At 31.3% G+C, this 27,311-nt stretch overlaps 3 protein-coding genes across 12 annotated transcripts in view; all 3 read left to right on the forward strand.

Moving 5' to 3' along the window:
• Positions 1–10,469, forward strand: part of LOC148612734 (uncharacterized) — an 83,287-nt gene extending 72,818 nt beyond the window's left edge. For 7 of the 9 annotated variants that reach the window (XM_088594408.1, XM_088594413.1, XM_088594412.1 and 4 more), the window contains 5 exons: positions 1,037–1,210; positions 1,874–2,052; positions 3,603–3,749; positions 4,742–4,880; positions 6,654–10,469. In XM_088594408.1, coding sequence (XP_088450534.1) covers positions 1,037–1,210; positions 1,874–2,052; positions 3,603–3,749; positions 4,742–4,880; positions 6,654–6,793 — 779 coding nt within the window. In that variant the 3' untranslated portion in view covers positions 6,794–10,469. Of the gene's footprint in view, positions 1–1,036; positions 1,211–1,873; positions 2,053–3,602; positions 3,750–4,741; positions 4,881–5,261; positions 5,320–6,653 lie in introns of all 9 variants that reach the window. The other 2 variants (XM_088594411.1, XM_088594416.1) reach the window with 2 other exon arrangements.
• Positions 10,470–18,921: 8,452 nt separating this feature from the next.
• On the forward strand, positions 18,922–23,049 carry LOC148612735 (uncharacterized). The gene is made up of 2 exons (XM_088594417.1): positions 18,922–19,075; positions 19,324–23,049. Exon 2 carries the CDS (start codon positions 19,345–19,347, stop codon positions 21,016–21,018), a length of 1,674 nt encoding a protein of 557 aa, XP_088450543.1. The 5' UTR covers positions 18,922–19,075; positions 19,324–19,344; the 3' UTR covers positions 21,019–23,049.
• On the forward strand, positions 22,399–26,354 carry LOC148612736 (uncharacterized). Of its 2 annotated transcripts, XM_088594419.1 has the most exons (3): positions 22,422–22,531; positions 23,767–23,869; positions 24,530–26,354. In XM_088594419.1, the coding sequence occupies exon 3, from the start codon at positions 24,547–24,549 to the stop codon at positions 26,218–26,220; it is 1,674 nt and encodes a 557-aa protein (XP_088450545.1). In that variant the 5' UTR covers positions 22,422–22,531; positions 23,767–23,869; positions 24,530–24,546; the 3' UTR covers positions 26,221–26,354. The 2 variants fall into 2 exon arrangements, with proteins under 2 accessions (XP_088450546.1, XP_088450545.1); XM_088594420.1 differs by lacking the exon at positions 23,767–23,869 and having other exon boundaries at positions 22,399–22,531.
• The last annotated feature ends 957 nt before the right edge of the window (positions 26,355–27,311 follow it).

Here is a 27,311-nt window from a genome sequence, read left to right on the forward strand (position 1 = left end):
ATGTTTGATACCATAACTTGTAGAATTTATTCTAAACCACATTTTGTATATTATAATATCATAAGTCAGGTCTAAACTTAATGCAGCAGTATTTCATTAAAATTACTTGTAGTTGAATTTACATTAATATCATTTATGGGTTATTAACAACTTTAAAATTTATATATAATTAGATACATCATCAGTCATAATTAATAAATATATAATTCATACGGTGTGATGTGTAGATAATTTGACAGCTAGTTGTTGAACTTAACTGGTAAATGCCTGAAAGAACAAATGTAATCTACCACTGAAATATTTCCATGTATGTGTTTGTAAAGATGTTTGAGTTTCTAAGATTATTTATTGATTGATGTAAATACACTTCACTTAAGTTCAACCATGCTTCATTTTCGACTAATAAAAGATGCATGTTCAATATCACATTGCAGACATTTTGTAAGCTATTTTTCATCATTTATAGAATAGCCCTTCTGAATCAGCAGCTCTTGTAAATGCAAGCATTTTAATCCATTCAAAGTTAAATTTTTGATTCTCAGGCCATTTTACATGAAAATTAATAAGGGCTGAATCTATTTCTTTTTGCATTTTTATTGCCCAGAAAGAGTGATGAGGATTCTTTTCAAATTGTTTGACCCAAACAATTATAATGGTTGCCTTTTTTGTTTTATTTTCATTGATATGACAACAGAGATTGGGTAATTGTAATTGTAATTATTAATCATTATGTGTTCGATTACATTTTGTCAAGTACTCTGTGATCATTAATCATCCCAAAGTCTGATTACATGTAATTTAATTTAATTAAGTTTATTTTAAAATTCCCTATAATCATGATTACTTTTGAATACATTCTGACTACTTAAGAAATTAATATCCAGTGATAATGGCAATAAACATCAGTAATGAGGCACCTGAAAAGAGACAACGGAGGCCTGAGAACCTTGAAATAAACTTTGAATGGCCTAAGATGTGATAATATTGAACATGCTCTATTTATTTTAACATGCAAATTGTGTGATTTAACCAACAGCAGCACACAGCCTTGACATCCACACATGGCCTGGTTCCCTTTCCATGGACAGGAAACATGAACTCACAGCTCATTCCCTGCCTGCTGGTCCTTTACATAATTCACTTCCACTTGACAAGAAGTCTGCAGGCAATTTATCATATTATGTTGATGACCCACCCAGTAAATTAGCAGGTAATGTACTAGGCATGCAGAAATAGAAACAAGTTTCTCCAAAATGCGTATTTAATTGAAAGAGCCTCATCCCTGGATCATTAATGTTAATGCTACTACAAAGTATATAAAAAAGATTTAAGACTGTAAATGTTAAAAACAAGTGTTGAATATGTTCATTGTAGATCATTTATCATTTTTAAAGTGGCATTGTTTCAAATCTCCAATGAATTCTGAAGCTAAAATCTTATTTTGTTTGTTTTCTTGTTGATTCTGATTTGCCAATTCAAAATCTTGCTCAGGCTGTATTGCTAATATCAAGGAAATTATCACACCCATTCATTCATATTTACTTTCTGGTACATCAGGTTGATCATTTGATTTGTGGTATTCATTTCATATTGTATCAGTTGCAGTCTATTGGCTTTTGCTGATGAATACAAAAGTACCAATCATATATATTGCAAATATTTTTTTTGCTAAGTGTTGATAAGGATTCCAAAAATACTTATAATTCCTTAATTAAACAAAACATCTTCCAGTGTTCCTTTTTGTTAATTTAAAAGTATTTTGAATTTTGTGAAAACCAAAGATGCACTGAACATTACCTCAGATTTATATATAATGGTTTGATTTAGACAGGATTCACTGTCTTATTTATTAATTACTTTTTCATATGCACAGACTTTACCTTCCAACAAACAACAGTAGATTCAGATCTTAGAAATCTATTTGCCGTTGGTAAACTTGATGATTATGAGAAGTTGAAGAAGGAGAATTATGAAAGTTTGATAGTCCTGAATGGTGTAGAGGCCAGAATACTGGAACGACTTAAAATGTTCAAGTCTGCCCCTGTTACAGAAGTAAGTGATAATTTTTAAATTACAGCAAGTAAAATGGTTAACTTCATGGAATAGAGTTGGTGTTCTCTTGATTGAATTAATTTTCATTAGGTAATTAATTGGTTAATTAAATAAAATTGCTTTGTTGATTGTTAATTTGTCTTTCTGAGGCAGTTCATCGGGTGATGGTTCTCATATTAAAGAAAGACAAACTATATTATCTGTAGTTAATTTTTTTACACGCTGTAATATTTTATCTAAATTTAAAGAAAAATAGTTGAATAAAATTTTTAAACAAGTTTGTTTAAGAATAAAAAAAAAGACTTTTATTATCAGAATTTGAAAAATTTATGTTTATACCATAAAAGTATGAAAAATGATTTTAAAAAAATAGGAATGTTATACTGATTTTACATTAAAAAAGTGTAGTAGTAGTTACGTATACAATGTTTTCTTTGTACTTCCATAATGGTGTAAATAATCATTGCTTCTACAAATGAATATCAGAAAATTATATTAAATTATTAATTACAAATTTCAGATCATTAAGGTAGTTTTAAAACTTCATATCTGCATGTACATGTATCAAAACGTCCTTTATTTGTACTTCATGGTCTTCAAGAGAAGTAAACTGTTTTCTGTACCCCTGTCATTTTATTAATTAGCTATGGTATTCAGCTATCCATGAACATATACAAGGTTAAGGGATTTTAAAACAATTTTTGTCTTCATGGTAGAAAGCTTTCTTCTCTCTTTATTATTGTTTTTTTTTTAAGTGTCAAAATAGAAAATGAGACTGTTATCATACAAAAAAAACATACTGCCATCAATTGTAAGTGCATTATTTAGATTTATCATTTGTAAAGAACCTCATTTAACTGCCTGTAAGTCAAGGGTGCATTATATCAAACAAAAATTATTCACAAGTGTTCAAAAACTGCTATTCATTAATTTTTGGGAATTTGTACATTTTGATAAAAGATAAGTCACTTGAAGACCATCGGTACAATTTTTGTAGTAAGATAAATGATTTGATATTCAAGACCAGTTAAATAAGCATGCTCTGAAGATAAATACATAGCTTTGTATCAACCCTTTATAATTCTATTTTAAAAATGTTTGTGCAGGCTACAATTAAGTATGCTTATTAGTATATTGCATGTGAGCATACTTCGTTGTATTGGGAAACTATTTACTGGTGTTGGAAACAAGCATGTGATGGTTAATGATGAAACCTTCATGTCCTGTGGGTCTGTATCCTGCTAGCATGATATTTACTAGAATGAAAATGCCCTTTCTTGAGCAATGATTCATTTATGAGTTGGTTTTATTTAACATAATCAACATTTGTTGAAAAAACATTCTGATATTACACTCGTCTTGTTAAAGTAAAATAACCTATTAAGATTTTTATGTAAGAAAACAAATAGTGCTTACTAAATTTATGCTCCTAAAAAAAAGAATTTTAGTCTGTGGTGACCAACTTTTTTTAAAGCTTTTTACTTTTCTTCATAATTAAACTTGTACTGTCGTCATTGTTTTTCAATTTTTTTAAAACGTTTTTTTTACAGAGTGTTGAGTACAGTACCTTGAAAGAGCTTTCCCTCAGTGTTGAAAACCTGAAAATCTGTTTGAATGAAGAGAAGTCTCTAATTACATGTTTCTGGACCACTACATTACCTAAGGGTGACACCTCAGGACAGAAACTTATGGCTGATGTAAGTGTAGAAACATAAAAAGGACATGGTTCTGTCTAAAAATCAGGCAGGGGGTGATTCATCATATCTCAACATATCAATTAAACTGTTCAGACACATTTGTAAACAGCTCTTTCAATGTTCATTTCCTTGGATCTGCTATTTATCTTGAAATATTTTTTGAATGGTTATTGTGCAAACATTTTGCTGGAAATTTTCCCATACTTTTCTGTAGAAGAACATAACTAAATTTTAAGTGTTAATATATCTTCAGTGGGCAACTTTCATTTGCACTCTTATTGTTGTATAAGGTTTCTATGAGGCCTACGGAAGGATTTCCAATCAAAAATTATGCTGGGATTTAGAAATGCGTGAATCCGTAACCATAAGCTTCTGCCTTGTTTTAAGGCAGTGCTGTACTTAATTGCTTTATATTTATGAGCCTTTTTATTTGAATTTTTCCTGGTCTGAAACTCCACATTGTTTGAAGGCACAAGTCAGGAAAGCCATACTTGTTGATGAAGTCTTTCTTGTTGAAGATCTGAATTGAAAGTAATCAAGGGAACCAAGGTTCTAGCGGAAATTAAAAGAATGTAATCCAGTGACAAAGATCAGTCATGGAAAACAGACATACACAACAAAGAATATAAAGTAATTAAAATAATACATACAAAGTAACAAAAGTAAATGAGCAACTTGGGTTCCACTAAAAACTGGAGCATGGACCAGGTGCACCAGTAGGGTAAGCGTCCTCTGCTTTTCTAGAAACACCGGCCGAGTTGTTCGTAAAAAGTCAAGTCTGGGGTAGACGAAACAGGAAAGGAAAACTATGACATGTTAAACAAATCAGTTTTCATGGGGCAGATGGATACACCGTAATGAATGTATATATGATGATAAACAAATTCTATAATCATTGTATATGAATTTTAATGTTACTACAGATACAATGATAGCATTGTATTTTATTTGCTATTTTTCCCCAAATTTATTTTGATTGTCTCTCTTTACAGAATGAAGCCTTAAGAAATGAGCTGTATGCTACAAGGACTAAGTATGAACTGATGTCTAAGCTTGTTCACGATGCTGAGGAGAGACTTCACGCATCAAACAGACAGAAACAGACTATGGAGGATATTATTTACAAACAATGTAAGTTTACTGCTGAATGGCTTCTTTGATCAGGTTGAGGTATTCAAATAATGTGATCAATATGTCGAACAAAAGGACCAGTAGGTTGTTCAGGCTTCAGATTGTTTTCAAAATGACTTGTCAATATTATCAATAGAGCGAAGAAGAAAGTTATCTTGGTCTTACTTTTAATATTTACTTTATAGATGGATAGATTATGATCTATTTATTACGAAATACATGTACATGTATCTATTCATTCTTATATTACACAAACAGCAACTGCTTGAAATATATATTTTCAGGCTTATTTCTTTGAAAGTGTGTTTTAAAGCTGAAACTTCCATTTTTAAAAAAAATGTATTCAGAATTGTTGCATGTACTATGAACTTTGTATTTCAGATGATAAAATAGTCTCTACTTTAGTTTCGAATGGGCAGTACCACTATATATTTGCATGGTTGGTTGAACCTAAGAACTGATTAGAAATGTCACTCTGCCTTCATCTTTGTCAAATATAACAGGAAATTTCTTTTCATTCTCTGAGCTACTTACTGATCTATCACTCTTGTGTTTTATAAGAAAGGCACCCCCTTTTTTCTTATTACATAATCTCTGTATCAAACTTCTGCTTTTACCTAGAACAGAATCAGTAATTTATTTGAAATATTAAATTTCCCTTATTCCTTTCAAGTGTGTGATCCTAATTATAACTGTTCACAGAGAATTATTTGTCAATGCATTTCTTTAGAGGAAAGTTGTAGATGATGGTATCCTTGCATAAATAAATTGATGTTGAAAATTAGAATGGAATAGCTATATCATAATTTATGCAATATTGATGTTCTGGGATAGATGCCTCACTAAGAAAAAAGCTGAATTTAACCCTGGGTGGGACTGTGTATAGGAAAATTATGTGACACCAGACATTTTCAGAGGCAGTTATGTTTTCAGCTCCCATTTTTTTTTATTAAAAGACCAACAGAGATTGCATAAGTGCTTTTAAATAGAGGGTCTCAACATTGAGTTGATTATTTTTTTTTTTAAATTGATTTTAAAAATACTATGACCAAAAGAACCATCTTTAAGTGCACAATTTTTACATGTCAGTTTTAACAAAACACTCCTCTTTCTTACAGTTTGTCACAAAGTAAGTCATGGAGTCTTTCTAACTTTTGCTGTGATAATTTGCTTTTTACAAACCATATGAAAATATTTTAGTTATGTTTAGTACCTAACCTTTTAGCTTTTATATACCAACCGTTCTAGCAGCCATCAATATCACTTCAATTTTTTTTAGTTACAAAATGTTGTAAACTTTAGTTTACATTTTGATCTCAGCTACAAACTTAAATTTAGTTCTTAAGAAATTATAATTTTTGACATTAAGGATTAAAAACACTGTCATGAAAAAAAAAGTTCTTCTCAATTTACTGGCAATAATATGAATGCGAAAAATGTTTTCAATATTAAGTTGATCATTTTGTGCAAAACAAATTGCTATTATTATATTAGTATTGATTATTTAACTTGTGTGCTTATAATAAAAGAAACTTGTATTATTGACTACAAAAGTGTGTGGACATGGTTTTTATTATATCCATTTTTTTATATCGAAAAGCTAATATAGTTCAATGTTACATTGAATATCAATGGTATTTGTTATGTTATTCAAGAAGCATGTTAAAAATGAACTTTGACCTATCGACATTAACAGACTTGTATTGATTTTATTGATGGTTATTCTCGGTGTTGATAGTAAAATATTTATGGTTTTTTTTTGTTTTCTTTTAGTGAAAAGGACAACAAAAGTGATGGCTAAGGCCAGGACAAATTTTGAGAAAAATCCACAAATTGCACAACAGAACAAGGAGAATGTTCATTTTGAAGCAGAAGATATTGAGTCAAGTATCGACAGTCATAATTACTCATAGCCAATCAGAATGTTTGTTTGAACTATATTTGATTTGGTTATGCAATGACATGTGTTCATTTATATGATTTTTAGTGAACAATAAGTCACTATATTACCAACTATGTGATTAGTTGGCATCATTACATAAATATTCAAACATTTTGCAACCAATCAAAACTTAGAGTGTTCATATTATTAACTGATGTCAATCATCCAAAGAACATGTGAGTGTTGTAGATTTCAGTGAAATTGACATTGACAAATGTGGCAATGAAAATGGAGACTTGAAATATACATGCATTGATATATAGTAATACAAGAATGTCATGACATAGTTGTAAATGCTATGTGTTCTATGATAACATACAAAGAATTGACAACTAGTATTCCCAGTTTTTACTTAAGTAGACCTGAGAAATCGTGTTTTTTTTAATCTAAATTGTTGAAATGTTTAAGAATTTATGTTCAAAATTAAGAATATTTTACAAGTTCACTGTTTTTCAGAGAGAATCTGGCAGTAAATGACATTGTAGAAGGTTTCATTGAGTGCTATTTTCATTTTTAATGATACATTCATGTTCTTCATTTAATCAGATCAAATGCTTACTGTGTCACAACAAATGTTAAAAATTCAAATCAAAGCATTTTATATTTTGTTTAAGATTTTGATATCAACACATGTTTATATATTGTGCCAAAGTTGTTACAGACATTGCATTGCATTGCGATATTTTTGTAAATATTTGTTTTGTTAATAGCTGAGCCATGACAAAAATGGTATCAATCATTGAAGTCTTCCCACAATTCTTGTTAAGCCCAGCATTTTGCATTTGCACCAATTTTTTTCTCACCGATTTTCCTTTCACTTAGGCCAAATTCCTTCTTCACTTGTGCTTATTTTTGAACTACATAATAATATGTGTAATATCCAGTTTTATGTATAAATTGAGGCTCATAAAAAATAATAAAATTGGCACAAGTGAAAGAATGAATATTTAAGTAAAAATGGTGCAAATGTCAAAAAGTCTGTTGAGCCATGGTTACTGTTATACATGTAATTTCATTAGTTAATGAAATGCTCAACGAATTTCAGAAAGCTCGAAATATATTCATAATGCTTTCAGAGCTTTTATATCGTTAAATTGCATACCTCTGTTTATATACATGCACCACCATTTTAATGGGTGATGTATAGTAATAATATAGTGATATTGCTATTTTGTAATATCTGAATTAAGGTTAATTAATAAGGTAAATAAATGCAGAAAGCATTTTTATTAATTTTTTTTTTTGGTTTCTTTGCTTAAATGTCAATAGTTTCAACTTTCTAAAGTTAAACTTGTTTTTTCTAATATTCTTGTAACTTGTTTGTTTTCTTGAGTTATTTCCCTTGTTTATATTTCTTCTTTTGTTTTTGTATACCTTGTAGGTGGATTTCACAAAAGTAGTTCAGATTTGTATTCAGCTGTGATGTATTTTTTTGTTATCACTGCTTTGGACAGACTTGCTATTTTTGTGATAAAAACCTCTGATACTGTTAACACCTTTTACTGATGTATTTCTCTTCAGGTTATAGTTACTTGTGTTCAATATTTTGTCTATTGTCTACTTGATCCTTTTCTAGTTCCCACAGCCTTATATTTTTATTCTCAGGCTACTTCCATGAAACAAAATATGACAATGTATCATAAAATTGACTATGTAGTTACCTATAAGAAGATCAACATCTGTTTTGAAAGTCAGGACAGAACATCATATCATATCATATCTGGCTCACTCTGATTATACTAGATATAGAATAACAGTAATTTTTTAAGTTATGTTGAAAAATTGTGTTATTCTGTATCTTATTTTTGTATCTACACATTTCAAGGTATCTACCTGCAAATTCTTCACAATATAGCTCATTTAATACCATAGATCATTATAACTCTGTTATATTAAAAAACTTTTTTTTTTCTTGTTGCTTTTCCATATAGATAAGCATTCTAAAAGTGTGTGTTCTAGTTATCCCCCTGCTCAGAAGTAGAGGAAGTGTACTGTTTCACCTTTGTCCTTGTTTTTGTGTGTCCATTACAATTCAGTTTTGACACAGTTTTCTCAGCTACCACTCATTACAGCAACTTGAAATTTGAGCACATTTTCCTATAGATATGCCATATGGAAGGGGAAAAAATGACAACAACTTCCTGTTTACCAAGGACATTCCCTTATATCATGATTCAGTAGGGGTACCACTAGTGAGGCATTGCTTACAGATTTTTCATTTAAAATTTAAAACTCCCCATCTCTAACGATCTTATATTGTGTGTCAACAGTATCAGCTAGGTCTTGATGTATTTTGTTGTTTCGATATCATTTATGTGTAAAAGAAGAAATATGTCTGAACCATCAGAAGGGAAATAAGTGGCAGATCTAGAGAATTACCTAAAAGGGGGCACCAGGGGGCCCCAAAAAGTCCTTGATAAAAACATTTTAATGTGCCAATTCACACATAATACACTATTATCTTTTTATTTTTGCATTGGATAAGAGGAGCCCCACGACACCCCCACTCCTCCAAGGATTTGTATATGGGAATAAAGAAAAAATATGAACATTCAAATTTCAGCATTCAATTTACCATTGTGAAGCTGTTATTGTATTTGCAACAGTACAGAAACATTTACATTTCAGTTTAAGTTCTCAAAATTTAAGCAGTATTAATAGCTGTTTTTTTATAATGCAAATAAATTTGTGCCAACTGCATAATCAATTAACCATTTTTTAGTACATTTTCATTTTAATAGCTTCATCATCAACATTTGAAAAAAAAATGAATAGGTGTGCCAAATCCTATTTTATCATTCTGCAGCTGTTTGTAAATGTTTTCAAATCAAAATGGGACCAGTATTCAAAATTTTGATACAACATATTGCATAATTCAAATAATTTTGTGCTTTGTTGAATTCTTGATAGCTTTTATTATAGTCATTCTACATACATATTTTTGTATGTTTGCCTGAACCCCCTTCACATTTTCCACTGTACTTTACACTAATCATAATATCTCAAACTGTCACACTGTATTTATTTTAAGTTCTCTTTTGTACAGTTAGCATTATTTGTTGTAACAGTCTTTCAGTTCGTGATTTTTTTGCTTTATTGATTTTAGTTGTTACATGATATATGATTTGATGTAGTATTGAGTTGTACAGTTCTGATGTTTAGAATATTATTTTGTACATGTCTGTATTGTCTGGACCATTTGAGGTCTTTATTTGATGATGATTGGTCCAAAGTAATTAATCTATTAGTTGTTGCTATTTATGGACTCACGTTATGTCTACCCAATACAGGGTTCTAGTTAGTTTAAGTATTGGTAAATACCGGTTTTTCCCACAGAATTAATTATTATTCATACTCTTATGTTTCCTGGGCACACATTTTTTCATATGTTTTTTCTGTATATGCTTTTTTTTAAGCACACAGTGTTATGACAACATGGCAAGTATTATATTGTATTATTGTGCTATTATTATGTGCTTAAAACTGTGCTCTTAGGGTAGTTCTCATACTTATTTATCTTGATGATTTTGTATGTTACATGTGCTTTTGTATCATATTTTTCATTTCTAATATTTATTTCATATTGCTAATGTCATAACTTGTCAAAATATTTGCACAAGATGCAAATAATAAAAACATTATGCATATATGAAAAGCTTTTATTACTTAACCACAATAAAGGCTTCATAATAAGAATGTTGGACACTGGTTTATCAAAATTGTACAAAATAAATAGACCTAAGTTTAAAGACAAAAAATAACTAGTAGTGTATCGTCTGATAAAAAAAGTAATGATCAAATAAAAGGAGCTTGTTTGTTAGATCATACAGAAATATTCCAGACAGACCTGGTGCTGCTGACATGATGTTAAAGGGTTTTGCTTCTATACAAAATGTACTCCAGATTTCGTTAGAAGTAATGTTTCCATGAGGCAACTCGAAGAAATTTTAAATATTGGTTAAGTTTACTATTATTACCCTATAAATGATTCGAATCAAAGTATAATAGAAAGTAAGAGATTTTGGCTCTTGATTGAACAATCCGATACACAACATACAAAAATAATTCCTTGCTCATATCCTATTAAAACATCTAAATATCTTTAGCCTTTGCAGGTCCATAAACTTGTAACACTCGATTTTCTTAGCCCTTATATTGGAAAGTACATTCGAATTTAAACAAAACAACAATTAGTACTGTGCAAGTTTAGGTGATTGGCCCTTGAAGTATTTCGTTCTGTAAACTGGTCGCAGTTAGATTTCTGAGGCAGATATTGCACAGGGTGTTTTAAATCATTAAGGAAAAATAGTATTGAACGTAATGCTGTCGACAAGAATATACACTTCTTCGCTAATAATTCTTTGTAAACTGATGTTATTTAAGGTAGAACATACCTAAGATATCAAGTACATTTTCCTTGTTTTTCTCAAAGAGGACCTTGAATAAACATACTTCAAAATAAAAAAAGTCACCAAACTTGATTTCGAGATAATTGAGCTTTGACTAAGGTAATTGGAATTTATATGAAGAACAATTAACCGACATTCATTAATATTTCCAGAAAAAAAATTGGGGGGGGGGTCACCCAAATCTTTTTTATTATTTTAATATTAGAAAAACTCCATTTACATTCTGTAAAACATTTTCCATTCAATGTTCTCTTTCCAAAATAACGGTATTGGATATGATAAATATGTTAAAGAGACAACAATACCCACTGGGATGAAGATTGTCAACTCAAGGCCACCCATGGGTCTTTCATGAACGAAGAGGAAACCCTAACACCTCAGGGTAGGCCCGAAAAACAACAGCGAAATAGTTTCCTTTGCATGAAGTACCTGTTTATTGAAACGTCAATATCGGTGCTATAAGTAGGGAAGAAATGTACATAACACGTCGTATAAAAATACAACTTTATTACAAAAAATATTAAGAGATCAGTATAAAGACAATTACAGTAAAATGACTAGAAATAAAAGCGATATATGAATTCACACGAATCGGGGACAAAAATGGGCGGCGAGCTTCGCGCTTTACACTGTTTCTAAGCCTCATCCGTATATTGTTTTTATTTCAAGTCAATGCACCGTTATTGTCTATATGCAACCGTCTAGCTCAGGGGTAGATTGATAGAACTAATACCATTTGGTTTCATAATTTATTCAGGTTCTTACAAATAAACCCTACAAAATACAGCATATCATAAATATCGCAGAATTCATAGTCATATTTAAAATACATTTAATACAAGTAATGGAATAAACACTAGTCAGAATAGACAGTGCACAAGATCAAATAAACAAGATACAGTATGTAACTTTTAATTGTGCTCACCCAATATTCAATCAGTATGAATAATTACATCCATTAATTTCCATAGATAATAAATAACACTATAAGTAATGCATATTCTATACTATTCTTACCAATTTGTGGAATTAGGTTTACAGAAAACATCCACTCATTCCATCAGACCAGACTGGTATAAAGGTACTCTGAAGGAGTAATCAAGGGAACCAAGGTTATAGCGGTAATCCAAAGAATGTAATCCAGGGACAAAGACAAGACATGGAAAACAGACATACACAACAAAGAACATAAAGTAACTAAAATCATACATACAAAATAACAAAAGCAAATGAGCAACTCGGACTCCACTAAAAACTGGGAGCATGGACCAGGTGCACCGGTAGAGTAAACGTCCTCTGCTTTTCTAGAAACACCCACCCACCGAGTTGCTCATAAAAAGTTAAATCCGGGGTAGACAAACGAGGAAAGGAAAACTATGACACGTTAAATAAATCAGTATTCATGGTGCAGATGGATACACCATAACGATCCACGAGTTCATGATGACGACCATAAAACTTCTGTAGTGATGATTTCAGTCTTGTAGCAACATAACATAACATGAAAATCATGTAATAACTATAATAAAAGGGATACAGACAAATATGATCCCATAATTATTATTTATAAATGTCGTATATGGATAAAATATAACTCGACAATATGAATTACATATTGAGTATGCAAATTAGAATATAAATGCAATTGACTATGATTATGTGCTTTTAACATATAAATAGACCCATAACTGTAAAGGTCAAGGACACTATCAGAACTACTCTAAAACATATCATTCTACATACAAACTACAGATGTTTACTATCATATATCCACAGAATCAAAAACTATCTCTCTCCTAACGTAACATACAAACCAAGGGATATACTCACCTATAGAGGAAAGAAAACAATAGCATGCACTGCATACGTCATTCACACACCTCAAGTAAAGTAGAATACCTACCAGATAAAGAAACGATTACAGTCCCAAAAGTGAACTATGCTCTAAAACCTCTCTGTCACATATATATAGACCTGTATGATTTTGTCAAACGACCGAAAAGAATGCTCCGTGAGTGCCCAAATTCCAATTACAGTAGTTCTTATATCATATCTCCCTCTTTTTTACCAACCTCTCACCTGGGATACACAAATCTTACTCTTTCACAAATTTCTTCCCCAAATATCTCCCTCTTAGCAGAATTATTGCACAAATTGTGTCCTAAATGGCTTTATATATTATTGAATCGATATAAATACAACATAATCATTGAGAAACAATCAACAAATAATTCATCCATTTGTTCAATATTAACCTTTAGTAGATTAACGAGATTATCATAGATTTTATGTGTTTGTAATTATTCTTTTTTTTTTTCTTCAAAAAGGTCGCCACATTAAATCTGCCTCTAAGAAAATCTGAAAATAGGCTAACAGATATAGTGAATTCGCAACCGCAACCATGAAATTATTTTGTTAAATATAATTCCATTTTTTTCCTCACTTTATTTTTAAATCTACAAAAGGTCTACATCTTCTATATATATATATGTTTATAGTCGGAATTACCAATTTAATTATTTGACAAGGATTAGGAACAGTTAGATCGTGAGGATTCCTGGAGCTAATCTGATTGTTTCGGAGCGAGTACAAATATATACATCGATTATTTCAGCAATGCCCATGTATTGTTTTTATCCTGCATCATCATTTTCTAAATGAAATACGCGAAATTGCCCAAATAGTTAATTTTTTAGCTCAGCTGTCGGCGCGTGCACCTTTAAACTTTTACCTCTTACATGTCGTTAACATTGCTCATAACTGAAAAAAGGTAACCAGGAGACGTTATTATGCAGTGCGTTATTCGACACCCTTCATTTGTATAGTAGAAGGCTTACCTGCAGGATAAATGTATTTATCAAAACCAAGTAAAGTTTGAGTACGTTTGAGTAATACTGGTTATATACGTTTTGAGTTACATATCACAAAAAGTAGAAACACTATTAGCAAGGTGGACGGAGTCAACCCTACTTCAAACATTGATAACACAGATAAAATACACTCACTCAGGTTAAATAAATAAGAAATTAGGTAAAAGATTTATTTTCATGAGATTTTACATGTATAACATGTTTGTGATTTTTCTTAAGTTATGTATCTATTTGAATACAAAATTACAAATCATATATAAGAACAATATAAACCTCGGTAGCTCGAACTCTAAGGGACTTATCGGGAGTTCGAGAAATTGAAGTTCGTATATTTCCGGATTTTTTTTCGTTGCCGGTCCGAGTTCATCGATATAAATTTCTTACTTCAAATGTGGTGGACGCATTTTCAACAAACAGTCGGCATTCCAATGGGAATAAATTGTACGTACTCCTTTACTTGTTAACCTTTTCCTTTACTTTTAAAAGGCTGACTTTATAGCTGATCTGATCCGAAAGACAGATTATCGTTTAACTATACCCTTAACCTCAGTTCCGCTAAACAGATGACGTATTAACTTTAGGTTACAGACCACCAATTCAACCAATGAGCATTTGGAACGTAAGCAAAAATAGTCCTACGCAGAAATTACCCCTGTTCCTCATAGTGCTGTGAAAAAAGTTCTCATCTTATTTAAAAAATTTAGACAGTTTTTGAAAGGAAAAACATTTCTGTACATTTTATAGGTGAATTTGCTTCTTGTGATGTGAAGCCTAATCTCCATAATGATTTCTAAATATACCCCTATCTTGTGAAAACACTGGGATTTCCCATGCTATTTATAGACACTTCACTTCTGGTGATCAGTACTGCGCTGCAAGTCTGCTAACCCCACATGCCATTCTGAGGATTGTGAGCTGACATATGTCGAATCATGCTGATATATAGTCCTCTGCAGGTTAAAGTTAAGGTAAAGTCCAGAGAAGCCATTGAATATTGTGAAATTTGCATAGAAGCCTATGGGAAGTGAAATTAGTGGTTTCTAGCCTTTAAACAATCCTCATTTCGGGGATTTGATACATCGAATCTACACCAAAGAACTTGAGATTAAGGATACTAGACACTGATTAATGATAGGGTTTCAGTTTTCACACCTTTTATTACGCGAGCCGACAAAAATGCTGACGAATTCGAGTTAGTGGGAGTTATTCTCTAAGATTTATTACCAAACAGACCGACTAGTCAGTTCGAGTGTTCGAAAAATCGAAGTTCGAGAAATCCAAGGTTATTTATATTGATTATATAGGAGAAAATTTTGGCGCTTTGAATTGTGTTCGAGAAATCCCGGGTGTTCAAGCCATCCGAGTTCGAGCGAGTTCTACTGCATTGTAAATTTTAATATGCTGTACATGTGTTCCAAAAAATAACCTCATCAGGAACATTACAATTAAATACACAGGAAGTTCTTAATCCAAAAATTAATTGTAATAAAAGTATTCAGAGTGAGACCAAAACAATAGAAATAAGAGGCCAAATCCATCTCCAATAGGTTTTGCTAAATGCAATACCTAGTGTTAAAAAGTATTTTCAAATTTGTAACACTGCGAATTTTTATCAATTATTATATTATTCGGGGTCAGACAAAATGCGTGTTCCTGAAAAAAAAATTTGAATAAATTCAATTCATCTCAGTATTAAACAACAAACAAAAGCCCAATAGAGCTAAGGTTTATTATTATGTAATTCATGCCGACTTTACATAAACTTATTTATTTAACTAATTCAAAGTTATAAAGATTGATAGATGATAGATTTATATATATATATAAACATTATGATAAAATATGTTCCTATTCAAAATGTTTACACAGTAACAACACCAATCTATAACTTAAATTTCATCAATGTATTTGCTGCGATTAGCTGATATTTTTCAAACTCTGCACAGTGATCTTATACGTATTGAAGATATACACCTCGTATTATCAAGTTTGGTTTATTTTTCCTATATATATATATATATTTCTAGCATATTAGCCAATTTTGTCACTTTATTTTGTGAACAGTATCTACTTTGTGTCATATATGTAACCCAAAACGTACGAAACCAATATCATTAAAACTTTGCATAGTGATTACATACGTATTACAGATGTGCACCTGTTATTATGGAGAAATTTGGAGCCCACCCCCCCTTTTATTTTTAGCATGTTGAACTTAGCCATTTTTTCATTAGTATATGCTTAGTGTTTGTTTTTTTACATACTGAATTCAATCACAAATATTATGTATTTGTGTTGTTTAAGCTACAATCGGTCAGGGGTAGGAGTTCTTACGTATGTTAAATTAAGAACAATACATTTTTTACAAATAACATTCATTGGATTTTATTCACAATCAGAAAGAAAACCGATTCTTTAAAACCCCAAAAGGTACTAATTGGTTTAAACAAATTTTCTATAAAAGATTAATATATGTTTTTTTTTCACTAGTACTGATAGTATGTTTAACCTTCTGCATAAAAAAAGCTGTTTGACATGATAGTATATCAAGCAGGACTGAAAATGCCCTATATAAAGATTACCCAAATAGTCTTTCATAAAGACCGTGCATTATAAATAGATACTCTATGAGTGTAAGCTTTCCTGGTACTCATTACATTTTTTTACTAATGCTTATGCATATGAATTGGATTTCATGTATTATTTCCCCCCGTCTACAATAAGAATTTAGTTTTTTACTTAAAGAAAATGAAACTGACCGACACTATATCAAATTATGATTGTTAATTGTGGTTAATTGTGGTTGCTAAGCTGCTTTGCTATATTCAATCTTCATTGAACATGTTTAAATATGTAATAACTTACATTCATGAATATGATTACGTAAGAATGAGTCCGGAGAAGAACTAAGCTAAGTAAGTTAATTTATGTAAATAGAAAATTTAAACGTTAACAAATAATACCAATGCAAAAATGTCATAGCTTATACTTTACAACAATTACCAATTGAACACTTTCTTGATTCACAATAACTTTTTGCACATTTAAATTTGTACCTGTTTTTTTTTTTTTATTTTTCGCTGAATGTTTTAATTAGTTCAATGAATATGTATTTATTCCGAAAAGGGCGTAACTGTGATGTAATCGATTTGAAACCCTTGAATTTATTTTTGTTTTTATCAATTTTTATTTTGTCACGTCAAAAGAATGTTCATCGATTCAAGGTTATAAGAATTATCCAGCAAATGGCTCCCGAATCTCCACGCTTTGATATATTCAATCAAAATGGCAGCTCTCACGCTTGCTAAACATATAAAAAAAGTTAAAATGCATATCTTTCAGGGTATTTATCAACATCCAAATTTAATAACAAAAAGAACATTTATAGGAAAATAAAAGAATTTTTGTCCGTAAAATTACATTACATAATAAATTGGTCAATTTATTAATGATTGTATCGGGTTTCTTTGGGTCATTAGTGTAAGATCGATTTATCTCTTGTGCATGCATGATATATGCGTGATCATGTACATGCATTCATCTGATTGGTCAATTGGTAGATGCATCCCGGGGTTATCAGGTTACAGCAAGAGGGGTTGGATTTGAAAGCACATTAGGTGTAAGGGAAAACAAAGAGGCCGAAAAGTAAAAGAGGCGATATAGGTTCTCATTAGCCAAACGGTTTTATCGTGAATTTGAAGATTTGAATCAATTTATAAAAAGAAACATAAATACTTCTGATGATCATTGTATTAAAAGGACAAAAAGATCGCTCGAAGTTTACCAAAATTCAGATATCCTGTCAATATTGTACTCTATGGTTAAATTCTTGTTATATTGTTTGCAACGAATAAATTGTTTCCACGCCCGAGAAACAACTTTATATTAAGTGTATATATTCTTTATTATGTAGTTTATCATATTTAAACATATATAAAATATAAAGAGGATGTGGCAGAATTGCTACTGACAAGGTCATCAAAGCAAAGGCCAAGCAATGAACGAATAAACTTCTATAGGTCACGTTACGGTCTTCAATGATGGTCAAAACCCATACCGTAAACCAAGCTGTAAAAGGTTCTAAAATACATGAAGTGAAATTCTTCATAAAAGAAGGAAATCGATCTAATCTAAAGAAAAAGACGAAAAACGAATAGCAACGTCGATAAAAAAATGTTTTTTCTTTGTAATTAAAATTAGTAATTGCGAGAATGTAATAATTGAACCAAGTTCCGAGCGGAAATCAAAATAACGTATTTCCAAGAATAACGACGGAATAACAAAAACAGCTACAAAAGAACAAAGAACATGAATTAATCAAAATTACACACACAAAGAGGTAAATAATCAACCTGGACTGCGTTAACAAAAATAAAAACAAAAGCATTGAAGGGGCTATTAAATTAAGGTAAGTGATGTCTGCTTTTCTAGAAACTTCCGTTCCTCATATGTAATGTGATTTCCTGAGTAGACGAGAGATAAAAAGAAAGCTATGACACGGTAAACTAATCGGTCTCGTGGTGGAGATGGATATACCATAACGACCCACAAGATGACACAGGATCATAATGACGACCATAATATCTCTGTAGTTAAAATCGTGTTGCAACACACTTCGTTTTTGTGTATCATCTTTGTGTTTATAAAAAAAAGCTTTTCGGCAATTTCAAAGAACTAGATACAATATAGCTCATACAAACTTATCAATAAGACGTACTTAGGATGAATAGGCCGTTTTTTTTGCATACAATTTCTTACGTAAATAATATATGAATAACATGGATAAATTATACAACACCTTACCTGTTGTGTCAAATTTCAATACTGTACTTAGCATTTAAATGTATTAAATACGAAAAATTTGCTTTTGAATTACAATTCACGATATGGACTAATATCAATATTACGTAGAAAAATTTATCCGTTTCTAGAAGGGAGACTTCCTTGTTTGAGCTGCTGAAAAATAGCAATAAGGTAAGATGGACAGAATTTGAGAATTTTTTTTATGTTCTCTTGTTTTATAATTCCAAAACACATTATTTCAAAAAACCTAAATCACATAATGTTAACAAATATATTTTTAAATCAATACTTTAGATATAAGTATTTGTATATCTTCAGTATTTATTTGAATATCGTCCACAGCATGACGCTTATGTAAATGTAATGCCAAGTTTCATTGCATTTGATTATTATGATCCTTATGTTCTGAACATTTACAGAAAACCAAGGATTGTAAGAGAATGTCCGCGATGTCATCGTATGTCGAGTCAAAATGCAAGCAACATCCATCCGAGGAATTTCGATTTTATTGTGAAGATTGCGAAATTTTGATATGCGACGACTGTATTACAGGTGCCCATAAGAACCACAAAAACATAAAAATCAAGGAATTTGGGGCTAAAATAAGAGAAGAACTTCAAAAAATGCCAACCAAAGCAGAAACTACAAGACTTCCAGAAATACAAGATTCTGTAGAGAAAGCTGTAAATGGAAAAGATGCGTTTTGTAAGTCTGTGCAAGAGGGAATCGATAAAATTCGAATACAGAAGGAAAAAATAAACTCAATATTTGATAAACTAGAAAAGGAATTAGTTGATAGTTTCAAGCAATCAGAAATAGATGCAACACAAATTTTTGATCTCTTTATCAAGAGACAGGAAGAAAAGGCCAACAAAATCAAGAAAATGATAGAGGAACTTAAATCAAAAGAGACAAACATAACCAACGACGAAGCAGCAAAATATCAAATTACTTTCGAAAAGCTTTTGAAGAAAGATCCCTTCAAAGATTTCATCCCGACTCCTCCAAAATTAAAATATATATTTAATGCAGAATTTTCAAAAGAGGAAAAGTTGCAACAAATCATTGGAATTTTGGAATCAGATGACTATTCTACTCTTGAAGAGTTAACGTCGGAATTACCACCTGTTGTTCCTCGTCGGCTGTATTCTCATTTATATCCAAACACAGAAACACCTGAAATTCCGTGTGGACCAAAAACGGAAATAGCACCACCAAATGATAAATATGATTACCTTACACCAGAAAAGTCAGCTGAAAGCTACGAGGATTTGGACGCAGCGTTTACCACAATAACAAAATTTCAGACTGAGAGTGCTTTATCGTTCATTGTACCAAAAGCAACTGTACGACAAGGCTGGGTTTTAGGTTCACACATTACTGATGTAGACTGTAGTAAAACTGAATCAGTTCAGAAACAAATACAACCTTTAACAACTGCTGTCGTGACAGCTTGCCTCGCAAAGAACGATAAACTTCTAATTGGACTTCAAAATGTTCAACATCTTTGGAAGCTTGATGTCGGATTGGGTTCTAGTAAATTGGTACGCGGCTTCAAAGTTTGCTCTGGGAAAGAAAAAATTGCTTGTATATGTAGATCGACAGTCAATACTACGGACCATATAGCTTGCATAGAAACCAAAACACAATTTGTCCTACGTCGATATTCAAATGGAAAGGCTTTGAACAAAGATATAGGTCTTACTGAAATCGATAATCCGGTACAAATTGCAGAAAACTCATTCAAAAGTGTATGCATTTTATGCCAACCACGAGAAAAGAGTTCATGGGTTGTTGTTCTTGACAAAGATGGGAAGAAGATACTGAGATTTCCGCCCGAAGAACAAGGGGAAGGAAATATACAAACATACGTTGGCGCTGGTTTCAAGAAAGACGGTAGTTTACTCCTTGTCGATCAAAAAAATCCAAGCATAAAACAGATCAACTTCGATGGAAACTGTGTTGTAGAATATCCTCTAGAGAGCAAACCATTGTGTAGTAACATAGACAAATTATACAATACATGGGTTGCATTCGAAAACAATGAAGTAAAATTATTTAAATGCAATACAGACAATGTCTACGAAGTTTTGAATGACGATACAAATCTTTAAATCGAACTTCGTCTGAAAAAAAGAAGGTGCCTTGATTTGTATATTTATATTTATTTTTCAAAAGCACTACCAATACAAAAAAACATGCATTTCACAACATTAATTCATAACAACTGTCTTTCTAATGCTTACACGTTTGTTAATGCTTAATAATATCCCTTCTTCAGTACTACTCGAGATTAAAACACGTATGTTTTTTGTTTCGGTATTTTAATATTGCACATTTCTATCCAATATTTACAGTTTTAAGTGAAAAAGACATTTATGTATTGTTGCCATTAATTACTGAGTTATTAACGCACAATTCATGTGTTTTGCTGAAAATTTTGGCATTTACAATGACTTTGTCTACATGTCAAAACTTTAGCTAATTTGACAAAGAAATGATCCCGTAGTCTCTAACTTAAGTATGAGATTCTAATTTGACAAACGATTTCTATTTGAAATTAACACTCTGCAAGAGTTCTTGATTTTATTTGATATCGTAGTTGGAAATATATGTATGAATTTCTTACAAGTACAGATCTGAATGTAGAAAGGACAATTGTTATGTGAAAATATATCAAATTTAGATTGGAAAAGAATTTTTGTTCAGTGGGGTTTTCTTCATCATGAATTACTTTAATATGGGCAGGGTTTGAATTTTATATGAACTGGTTCTTAAGTATACCTTCAGTTCAATCATGCATTTGGATACATACAATTAGTTCAATCCTGGTTTTGGAGACCCTTTGTTCAATCCTGATTCAACCTTTGTTTTAAAGACTCTTAATTCAATGGTAATTCTAACAGACCCCTAGTTTAATCTTGGTCTAACTGGAGTTTTATACTGCTTTGTGTTGAATTTTTATTATTTTTCTCCCGGTTGCCTTTTTTATAATGTTTCTGATTTTTTTGTCCACGACTTTCCATTCATTCGATAATTCTATAACCCTATATTGTCTTTAAGACAAAAATGATTACCTAGTACCTCATTGCTGATTATCTTGTGAATCATGAGTAATCAAAATTTATTTCGTTTTTTTTCCAAAGAACAAAGCATTCAATATTTTGTACCTTTCAGTGGAAACAATACTTAGTAACATACATTTGTACGGAGTCAAGAGCTCTATTGTAAAATGAATTCTTACCGTCCGTTTTCGCAATTTTTTTGTTGCACTTTCTTTACCCACCTTTTTCTCAAGAATGTTTAAATTTAAATGCCCTTATCGAAAACAAATCTATCCATGATTTTTGTTGTTGCAATAGTGAACATTGTATAATATATTTGCTTCCATTCATGTCTATTGTGCACGAACTTTAACAAAGCGTTTGGAGGACTTTAAATGTCTTACAAGTATTTTTCGAATTATGAAATGTCATTGTATTTAAATATATATCGAATGATAACGGTTTATATGTATACAGTGCGCTTCTACTACATATAAACTACACATAAATTATTTTATTTGCTTACCATACGTGAAATATTTCAAAAGGAGAACTTCCTGTTAAGTATAAACAGCTTTTGAAGGTAAGAATTGAATTCATTATGAAGAGGTTTTGAATGGGTTTAAAAACGTAAAATACATTTTCTATTTTGGGTTTTGCTTTAATGCTTTATTGTATATTGTGTAGATTACTCTTACTTATATTTTTTTGCAACAAAAGATCGGGAATATAATATAATTTACGGAGTGTCAATGGAATGTCTGTCGATTTAATCAATTCAAACAAAAAGATAAAGCAAAAACAAAAACAAAAAAACAAAAAAAAGAAAGAAAGAAAAACGTAAGTCTATATTTTGACACGTGCTTAGAAAATAGTTTACCGGTATATTGGCAGAATACAAAGAAACATAAAATGACTTTTATCACTACTTTTCACAGCCAGATACGTACACCATTGCACTATCTGAGTAACACTCTTTGTAAATATCAGGAGCTGATTAAATCATTCTAAAACCTAAATAATTTGCATTTATTTTATTACACACCTGAATAAAGAAAAAAAATAGTGTTATGTAAAATAAAGCATATGTAGAATTAAAAAGCATCGTTTGTTTGGTGTCGGTTTTTTACACCATGACTCAATTAACCATTGACTTTGTCCTGAATTTCATATGGACTGATATTTGCAGAGTTATTGTGGACTCATCATTTTATATCTGAGATGGGTTTCTCATCTTGAAAATGTATATTCTTTTAACCAGATATTGAAAATCCTGTACAACGTTTGCTCCCTTTAAGATAAATAAGAAAAGTATCGATAACCTCCTTTTTATGGAAAACTAATACGTCATGGTCATGTATTATGGTATATCCATGAGCAGCATAATAACCGATTAGTTAAGTGCGTCATTGTTTTCCTCTTGCATTTACTCTGTAAGTGACATTTAAAGAGCAACTTAAAGGGTGTTCAAGATAAAAAAGGCCATCTCATCCAGTATACATTGTCCATGCTCCCAGTTTTTATTAAGGCCATTCGCCAAATATGTCGAATTCAGTTGCTTTGTATTTTGTATTACTTAATATTTTATTATGTAAAAAATCATTCTGTTTACTAATTCTTATAATACGCCTCATAAACATGCACATATGACTATTTAGTTATTAAAATATGCATGTAGTGCTAAGGGACATTTAAGTACCTGTTCTTGCAAAAATCAGGCAGTGATGGAAACATACAAAGATTAGATTTATTACTATTTATTATTGTTGCTATTATTATATTTACTATACCTATCATTACTATTATATTTTTTTTCAGAAACGATTCAGGGACGGAAACTTTCTCAAAATGCAAAATGTATTTTTTGCAAACATTTGTTTTGATCTATAGAAAATATGTCAGATTGATAGGTATTTAAATGGTATGTTACATATTTATAAATTATGCCTGATTCTTACAAACATTTTTACTTTCGATATCAGTTTAGCGACAAGGGTATTTTTCCCAAAGAGATTTAAATTTCTTATCTGCGATGCAATAAATCCCTTTTGGATGTGTTATACATTCCTGTCATTCATATGAATGATAGCATAAAGGCTTTTTTCGTACGAATTTTATTCCTTATTAGACTATCAAGTGTTCTAAAATTTAAGTCAAGGACCCGATTTTCTTTTTTTGTTTTTTCTTGTATCAACAACAAAATTTACCTGGCTGAATTTCAGTGAAAAAGTAAGATAAAATTTATATCTCTGGAAAACTATTTGATATTTCTTCATGGTATATCTACTTACAATTATTTCTTATTTGTAAATCAAAATGAAAACTTAACAAAAATCAGTCTGAAATGGTGATTTAAACATTCAAAAATGTTATTATTACCGAATCAAAAAAGTATTGTTAAGTCAATATTAAAAAAACCTAATTTATAATTTACGCTTGGTACCATGTAATTGTACACGAGCGTAACAGAAATATCAGAATTTATTTTCTAACAAAATTTTATACTGTTATTTCTACTTAAAATATGGAGACTACATTGTCTTTTACTTTGAATAATTTGCTTCGGTTCAATTGAATTTAGATACAAGAAGAACTAACATGTCATCGAACGTAGAATCGAAATGCGACCAACATCGATCAGAAGAGTATCGGTTTTATTGTGAAGATTGTCAGATCCTTATATGTGATGACTGCATAACTAGTGCCCACAAAACTCACAAAAATATCAAAATAAAAGAATATGGAGCCAGAACACGAAATGAACTTAACGATTTAACGGCTAAAGCACAGGCAGAAAAAATTCCAGAAATGCAAACGGCAGTTGAAAAGGCTAAACAGAGTACTGATGCTTTTCGACAGTCCGTGCAGGAGGAAATAAAAAAAGTTCAGTCAAAGAGGGAAATGATAAATTTGGTTTTCGACGAACTAGAAAAGGAACTGACTGATGCCCTAACAGAATCGGAAAAGGATGCATCTGTACTATTTGAAAAATTTGTTAAAAATCAGACAGAAAAGATAGATTCGATACAGAAAGCAATAGCAGATGTTAAATCAAGGGAGACAAATATCTCCGACGATGAGGTAGCGAAATACAATATAGCATTCAAGAGGATGTTAGAAAGAGATCCCTTCACCGATTCCGTCCCATCACCTCCAAAGCTATATCACATTTTTAATCTGGAATTTTCAAGAAAGGAAAAACTTCAGGATGTCATCGGATTTGTCCAGTCTGACGACTATTCCATCGTAGACGTACCTCCTGTGATTCCATCTCGACCAAAAACACAACTAGTTGTCCCAACCGAGACACACATTGAAACCAGTCAACAAAAGACGGAGGATGTATCAAATAATGATTTGGAAGGGTACATCTCACCTGAAAATTCCTCTGACATTTATGAGAAGGGAAGCTCCCCATTTAGTATCATTTCCATGTTTAAAAGCACAATTCCGATATGGCACATAGTTCCTAAAGCCAGGGACCGCCAAGCGTGGATAATAGGGGGGCAAATTGTGGATATAGACTGTAGTGGCGAAGAGGATCCACGTCAAACACAAATGTTGCCTTTAACAAATACTGTCGTCACAACATGTCTCGCTAAAAATGACAAGCTACTTCTCGGTCGGAAAGGACAAACAAATCTAACAAAACTGGAAATTGGAACAAAAAATAAAAAATTGGTTGGCAGCTTCAAAGTTTGTTCTGGAAATGAAAATCTGGCGTGCATTTGTAGGTCTGTCGTCAGTCAAACTGAACATGTGGCCTGTATAGAGACGGCATCGCAGTTTGTCCTTCGGCGATATACAGGTGGGAAATCTTCATGCCAGGATATACCATTGACAGACATTGATAATCCTATCCAAATAAATGATGATCAAGAGTCAAACGTGTGCATTTTATGTCGTCCAGAATCAAATAATTCCTGGATAGTCGTCTTTGATAAAAATGGAGAAAAGAAATTTAAGTACCCAAAAGAGGCAGATGACAATATAACGCAAAAATATGTTGGCTTTGGCTTCATGAAAGATAAAACTATTATTGTCATGGACCAAACATCTTTTAAAATGAAATTGATCAACATGGACGGCGGTACATGTCTTTCAGAAATACCAGTCGACCGTAAGCCAGTATGTTGCAGCATGGACAAATCATACAATATTTGGGTAGGCTTTAGTGACGATATAGTGAAAGTTCTGAAATACAATGCCGAAAATATTTACGACGAATTAGATGTTAAAGACAACACTAAAGGTAATGATACGAAGTTTTGATTGTTTCCGTTTGGTGCCACCTTTAATAATTGACAAATAATAGACAAATTTTTAATTGCTGTTATTATATGTTATAATATTAGATGTATTTAAATTAGTTTATAAGCATATTTAATTAGAGATTTGTTTTTAAATATTGTATTGTTTTTAACTAATAGAAAAAGTGATAACTGAAAAGCTGGATTTAGATTGTAGACAAAATATTCTTTGCTTCCATAAACATTTGTGCAGTTTAAAATTTGTACTTCCGTACGCCATATTCCTACATATTAAAATCCGTTTTTTCTAGAAGATAGCACATCGTACTTGGTATATATGAAAACGGCCAGTTTTCATTTTCAATAGGTTTTGAGTAATTAATGTATGATATCAACCTCCATTTCATTTTCATTAGAAAGCCATATTCCATTTTATTCTTTGGAAGAATAAGCAGAACTACTTCTTTCATTCGAAGCTAGAGATTACAAATGCACGTTACTTTTTTCACCAGCGGGGATGATTAAATTTCTACAGGAGTTTTTCCTGCCATTTTACATTTCGAGTTTTCTTACATATTTCATGTGAAAGAGTAATCAACAGAACCAGGGTTATAGCGGCAATCAAACGAATGCAATCCAGGGACAGAGACCATACATGGAAAACAGACATACACAACAAAGAACACAAAGTAACTAAAATCATACATACAAAGTAACAAAAGCACATGAGCAACTCGGACTCCACTAAAAACTGGGAGCATACGACCAGGTGCACCGGTAGGGTAGGCGTTTGGAACAGAGTTATGTTGCTACAAAAGTTTTACTGTTTTCAACATAGACACGTGGATCGTTACGGTGTATCTATCAAAAACCCTAAAAATAACCAAAAAAAAACCCAAAACATTAAAACTCGGTTGTACATATACACCATAACTAAACCATGTTTCTTCCACTTGCACTTCTAATATAAATAGATATATATGAAAAATTTCGAAACTCCGTCCGTTGTTACGTTCTTTGATAGCTTGTCACTCTTTATTTCAAATATTACAAACAAGATGAAGCCGGAGAAAATCAAACCGGTTGTTTTGTTATTACTTTTATATATTCCAA

This window comes from Perna viridis, chromosome 7, assembly GCF_037379345.1.
Source record: "Perna viridis isolate PV_CMFRI_1.1 ecotype Kerala chromosome 7, ASM3737934v1, whole genome shotgun sequence".
NCBI classification, from domain to species: domain Eukaryota; kingdom Metazoa; phylum Mollusca; class Bivalvia; order Mytilida; family Mytilidae; genus Perna; species Perna viridis.

What these genes read in the sequence shown, in the direction of transcription:
- LOC148612735 (XM_088594417.1), top strand. Translation starts at nt 19,345, where the DNA reads ATGTCCGCGATGTCATCGTATGTCGAGTCAAAATGCAAGCAACATCCA.
- LOC148612736 (XM_088594420.1), top strand. Translation starts at nt 24,547, where the DNA reads ATGTCATCGAACGTAGAATCGAAATGCGACCAACATCGATCAGAAGAG.